This window comes from Watersipora subatra, chromosome 9, assembly GCF_963576615.1.
Source record: "Watersipora subatra chromosome 9, tzWatSuba1.1, whole genome shotgun sequence".
NCBI classification, from domain to species: Eukaryota; Metazoa; Bryozoa; class Gymnolaemata; order Cheilostomatida; family Watersiporidae; genus Watersipora; species Watersipora subatra.
In genome coordinates this window covers 61,387,401-61,393,951 of record NC_088716.1, presented here as the reverse complement: position 1 = coordinate 61,393,951, position 6,551 = coordinate 61,387,401, and the positions used below count along the sequence as shown (strand labels likewise).

The 6,551-nt window shown below is 35.9% G+C and overlaps 1 protein-coding gene across 1 annotated transcript; it reads right to left on the bottom strand.

The window, feature by feature from the left end:
• Nucleotides 1-248: 248 nt before the first annotated feature.
• On the bottom strand, nucleotides 249-2,859 carry LOC137404274 (uncharacterized). The gene is made up of 4 exons (XM_068090455.1): nucleotides 2,703-2,859; nucleotides 2,191-2,440; nucleotides 1,213-1,553; nucleotides 249-680 (listed from the first exon to the last, which is right to left on the bottom strand). Exons 1-4 carry the CDS (start codon nucleotides 2,718-2,720, stop codon nucleotides 615-617), a joined length of 675 nt encoding a protein of 224 aa, XP_067946556.1. The 5' UTR covers nucleotides 2,721-2,859; the 3' UTR covers nucleotides 249-614.
• Nucleotides 2,860-6,551: the final 3,692 nt, after the last annotated feature.

The window sequence follows — 6,551 nt, the reverse complement described above, 5'->3', positions numbered from 1 at the left end:
TCATAAACTTCTTTTCAGCCGGCTTGTACTCTAACTGATGCTCAGTTCTCATTGGATGGTGTGATTTCAGTAAGTTTGACTGGTAACCAAATACTCTTGATTACACATGACTCTTATGATTGCTATCAGATGAGGCCAAAACAAGGCAGTGATTGAATGATGGTTGTGTCAAGCCAAATAGATGTTAAGGTCTATATTCTGAATGAGATACAAATACACGAAAGGCATATGAGACATAAAACTTCGAACAGGCTGAAATGCATTTATTTACAATTGATAAAACAAATGGAATGTCATAGGAGATAGAACAAATAACATGCAGAGCGCCAGTAGTAAAGGCAAGAGATTGTCAATGCACAAAGTTTAATACTTTAACTTGACTGTTGTCTGGAAAACTTCATAAAAACATTTGTAGAAAAATTTAAATGCTGATAAACATTATTACAAAACAAATTTTTGATATGCGTGGACCTGAAGATTTGAAGCAATGCGCTTTGGTTCTGATGGGCGATTGCTGAGGAGATTGTCTACGATGATAGCGTAGTCGAGAAGCTACATGTATACAGAGCACCTGAAGCACATGGGTCATTTTGTATAAAGATGGATGTGAAGATCTAGACCGGGCTGTCTGGGTCCGGATCACTGGTTGGAGATTGATATAAAGGCAGTCCTTGATTCTCCTGCCAAATTATAATAAGGAAATATTAACTTTCCTAGTACAGTCTTAAAAAGTATGCGAGAGTATATATATACTCACATACACAGTAGTGTCACAAAGTCTCACAAAGTCTCACAAAATCTCACCAATTCTCCTAACAAAGTCTCACAAAGATAAATTGACTGTACAGCTAGTCATACCACGTACTGATATCACATAAGATCTCATGAGAATTACTAAATATATGGACTGTACAACTAGTCATACTGCATACTGATATCACATCAGATCTCATGAGAGTTACTAAATATATGGGCTGTACAACTATTCATACTGCATACTGATATCACATCAGACTTCATGAGAATTACTAAATATATGGAATGTACAGCTAGTCATACTGCATACTGATATCGCATCAGACCTCATGAAAATTACTAAATATATGGACTGTACGGCTAGTCATACTGCATACCGATATCACATCAGACCTCATAAGAATTTTTCAATGTTTTCCAATGCCCCTAGTACTAGCTAGTATCAAAGGAACTAACCATGTGATTTAGTGGCACATCTACATTCCTTCCTTTTGCGGCATTCTTTTGTTTAACTTGTTGCTTGCAGCAATAAATGCTGCAACCTGTGGCAACTAGTACTAGTACTAGCAACACTACCCCTACAGCTGAGCCAATGATTCGGCTTGTAGGTACTGGTGTCTTGTCTTTATTTGTCACAGACTCAGCAGTTGAGGTGTTGTCTATGACAGTTGAAGCTCTGGTCATAAACAGAGTAGTTGTCAATATTGTTAGAGGAATAACTGTGGTTGTTGATTGTACTTGTGAAGATGGTTGTGTTATATCATCTTCACAGGTTTTATTCAGCGCCACAAACTCCTCTAAAACAAGCAATCAATTTCATAGAAATTAACCATTGTTAGCTATTATACTCAAACTATGCATGTAATCATAACATAAGACAGCCTACGATAACATCTATGACAGAAATACATCTATGGATGCATAGCTGTATCAGCGCTGATACTATTGATACTCTGCTATGGATTTCAAACTGTGGCGGAAAGCACATCTATGATATTCAGCTTTGTCACAAGGTTAAAACATTTTACCAGAGGGTGCATGCATGCTTTTATGCAAGTAATTTTACTTGATCAATAACAACTTGTCACAAGAATAGAACAAGAAACTCATGGACTCACTGGTCTGCTAGAAATAACTCAGAGACTTGAGTGTCTATTCACCTAATATGGCATTACCTAACCCTGATGTACACAGGCATTTAGCCAATGATTAACATTGCCTAGTTTCAACCACACCCTTTGTGGATAGCCACTCTGCAGTTTTAAAGAAACCTACATTTTGTTCTCTCATACACTTTCAATAGCTTGGTTTTTAAGATTATTAGATAGAGTTATCTGATAAAGCCCTTGTAAATAGTGGTCAGATTTTCTGCTAGATGTTCTATAAGTCTTTTAGTGGTTAGTTGTATATCTAACAAGTTAGGTGTTAACTTACTTGGACAAAGATTACATAGTTGTTTATGATATTTAGTGCCACAGACTTCTCCACAGGAAAAGACATCCTCTCCAGAAAAGAAGTTGGGTACTTTCAAGCATTGATCAGGGTTGTAACTCTCTATGCACTGTTTCTTGCTCATATCACAGACTCTTTGGCTAAGATCTTGTAAAATCGCTTGAACACAGGCTATCAAGAAACAAATGACGACTGCAGTGATCATCCCGTCTCTGCTTTTCTTTTGAAAAAGCTGAAACACAGAGCAGGTCAGTCATGAGAGATAGAGTTTGGGCTATGGTATGAGTACCACACTACATTGAATACTACCATACATTACATGTATGTTTCTGGCAAAAATGTAACAGACACCAATGAACCTGGCGACAGTAGAAGTAGTGACAGTAGAACTGGTGACAGTAGAACTGGCGACAGTATTATTGGTAACTGCAGATTTTTCAGCTTAACCAACTCTTAAATAAGACTCACTCTAAACAATGATAATATCTACTTACATGTATTTGGTGATCCATTTGATGCACTCTTACTTCTCTTCTCAGCCTTTGATCAGTAAGTTGTTGTGGAGAGTAAATCTTATTGCTTTGAGCAGAAGGTTTAATATGCTGTGTGAGGGAGACAGCAGCAACTGTTTAAGAACAAAGATCAAGTCTTCCTATGCATACAGTTTCTTTATAGTCCTTCACTTAGCCACACCCACACTTGTATTCGCATTAGCCACACCCACACTTGTATTCGCATTAGAAACTCCAAATGATTCAATCACGCCATTTGGCTTTTTCCTGTGCCTTCCGAGTGTCAACTGAATGAAATCATTTATCCGGAAAGCTATTTGAACAATGATTTCATAACCTTCATATGACAACACGTGACTGCAGTGCACTTGGGTAGCACAACACTATCGGCAACGCACTGCGTTTTTGGGTAACCTCGAGACTGGAATATTCAAGATATTTCCAATTATTGAAAGCTGACATATATTACTGTGATTAGTTTGTTAAGGTAATAAATACAAGGAGTTCACAATGACTGTCTTAATCTGTAGATAACTTGCACAGAGATAGACAGTGCATAAACAAGAAATGATCAATATATCTATTTCAATATTTCTTATATTTATGACAACAGCTGAGAGAGGATTATTCCTTACAATGATTCATTAGTAGAAAAACCATTTTATAATTACGTCTTATCTCATGAATTATTAGGGTTTTCCATTGCTCAATAGACTGGCTTCAGTGTAAAGTTACAATTTTGATAGCAGTCAAGTAGAAATTTTCCACAAGCAAACAATGAATTAAAATTTTGGTGAGAAAAGACCCGGTAAGTTAAGGCTGGAAGGTTGATGAAAAGGTTTTATCATTCAGTAGTCCTATGTTCTGTCACAAAGGCTCGAAGTAGATGAATATGAATAATATGAATAATTGTCAGTCAGTTTAAATGAGACATTTTAGATTTACTCAATAACATACTAGTGTTTATTAAAAACTTTCAAATATCGTTGTTTTATATAAATATATCTAACTCATTGTTATCAATGTTTTTTATTACATTAAAGCTTTCTAATAACACTGTTTGTATATAAAAGTACTTTTAAACTTACTTGCTTAAAAATTAATGTAGAAAAAATAAGATAACATGTTTAACCAGAGACAAGTCTTTGCGGTAGACTTTAGTAGAACTAAAGAATAAAATAAATTAAAACTAAAATCAATAAAAACAAAGAAAACTGACTGATACAAAAATACAAATAAAACTGACTGAGCGCACAAATAATAACACGTTTAGTTGCTGTTGTTTCCTAAATTCTTAAGTTCTACTAAAGTTTACCGCAGAGACTGGTCTTTGGTTAAACGTTTTTATCTTTTTTTCTACATAGATTGTTGGGCGAAATCTGTTATGATTACAAATGGAGCGACCGACATAATATCGCAGCCAAGTCGCATAGATGGAAGAGAACAACTACCCTTCAGTGCAGCTGATGCATCAGGGGCAGTGCGTCTTGTGACAAGCTGTTGTTTTGCTCGCCCGTTCGACGGGGGACAACTCCGCAAAATCAATAGTTGGCCAAGACAGGCTACTTCATGGCCTACGAGTAGAGAGTTTAAAGGTGTCTTAAACCAACAAAATATTCTTAACTGATGAAGTTCATGTGAGGACATTCAAGCGGGCCAGTAAATTTTGCTATCACTCAAGAAGGAGATTCTTTGCAGTGTGTTGCGAAAGCATAAGCACTGACATGGCAGCAAATAGTTTAGTTCACTTCCGATCCTGTCTTGTTTATGATCATGTCTGATAATAACCATATTTTCATCCAGCTTATCCTTGCTCTAACTTATGCTCCGTGCTCATTGGATGGTGGGATTTCAGTAAGTATCACTGGTAACCAAATACTCTTGATTGCACGCGCCTTTTATAATTGCTCTTAGATTGAGGCTATATGAAGGTAGTGATAAAAGGATGCTTGAGTCAAGCCAAACAGATTTTAAGGTCTATATTCTACATGAGATACAAATATACAAAGAACATATGCGACATAAAACTTTGAACAAACAGAAAAATAATTTATTTACAATTGATAGAACAAAAGACATTGGGATGTCATAAGAGATAGAAAAAATAATATACAGAGCACCAGTAGTAAAGGCAGGAGATTGTCAATGCATCATGTTTAACACTTTAATTTGACTATCGTACAAAAACTTTATAAAAAACATTTGTAGAAAAATCTAAACGCTGGTAAACATTATTACAAAATAATATTTTGACATGAGCGGCTGTGAAGAATTAAAGCAATGCGCTTTGGTTCTGTTGGAGATTTGCTGTGAAGAGTCTATGATAATAACAGTGTCGAGTAGGACCCATTAATAATAAGTCGTCTTCTCTACAAAAATGGACTGGAAGATTTAGACCGGTGTATTTTGGTGCTGGCCACTGGTTGGAGACTCATGTAAAGGCAGTCTATGAGTTTCCTACAACATTATTATAAAGAAATGTTATATTTTCTAGTACGGTCTCAAAAAGTATGCGAGAGTATGTATACACTCACATACAAAGTAGTCTCCAAAGTCTCCCAAAACTTCAGTCTCATAGCAACATCTCGCAAAGGTAAATTGACACATCACATTAAATTATTATATCAAACCTTATGATAAGTACTATATATATGAACTGTACAGCTAGTCATACTGCGTACTGATATCACATCAGACCTCATCAGAACATTTAGATGTATTCCAATTGTCCCAGTACTAGACAGTATCAAAAGAACTAACCTCATTATTTAGTAGCACACCGACATTCCTTTGTTTAGCTTGTCACTTCCAACAATAAATGATGATACCAACGATAGATCCGACTATTATCAATCCTGCTACAGCTGAGGTAATGATGAGTCCTGTTATTACTATAGTGTCCTGTCTTCATTTGTCACAGACTCAGCAGCTGAGGTGTTGTCTATGACAGTTGATGCTCTGGTTATAAACAGAGTAGTTCTCAATACTGTTAGAGGAATAACTGTGGTTGTTGAGTGACTTTGTGCAGAGGCTTGTGTTGTGTCTTCTTCACAGGTTTTATTTAACGCCACAAACTCCTCTAAAACAAACAATCAGTTTCATAGAGACTAATGATTGTTAGCTATTGTACTCAAACTATGCATGTAAACATAACATAAGACAGCCTACGATAACATCTATGACAGAAATACATCTATGGATGCATAGCTGTATCAGCGCTGATACTATTGATACTCAGCTATGATTTAAAAAAATTTGTCTGTGGTCAAAGTTTGTCTTGGGAGAAATTGAACTCAAGCTCCAGATGCTAACCATTACAGAACCATAGAACCATTATAGTATTTCACTCAGAGTTCCAGATGCTAACCATTACAGATAGAACCATAGAACCATTATAGTATTTCACTCAGAGTTCCAGATGCTAACCATTACAGATAGAACCATAGAACCATTATAGTATTTCACTCAGAGTTCCAGATGCTAACCATTACAGATAGAACCATAGAACCATTATAGTATTTCACTCAGAGTTCCAGATGCTAACCATTACAGATAGAACCATAGAACCATTATAGTATTTCACTCAAAGTTCCAGATGCTAACCATTACAGATAGAACCATAGAACCATTATAGTATTTCACTCAGAGTTCCAGATGCTAACCATTACAGATAGAACCATAGAACCATTATAGTATTTCACTCAGAGTTCCAGATGCTAACCATTACAGATAGAACCATAGAACCATTATAGTATTTCACTCAGAGTTCCAGATGCTAACCATTACAGATAGAACTATAGAACCATTATAGTATTTCACTCAGAGTTCCAG

Coding starts and splice junctions, on each gene's coding strand:
- LOC137404274 (XM_068090455.1), bottom strand. Junction 1,554..2,190: donor ACTATGTAATCTTTGTCCAA/GTAAGTTAACAC, acceptor TGCTTGTTTTAG/AGGAGTTTGTGGCGCTGAAT. Junction 681..1,212: donor ATGTGCCACTAAATCACATG/GTTAGTTCCTTT, acceptor ATAATTTGGCAG/GAGAATCAAGGACTGCCTTT.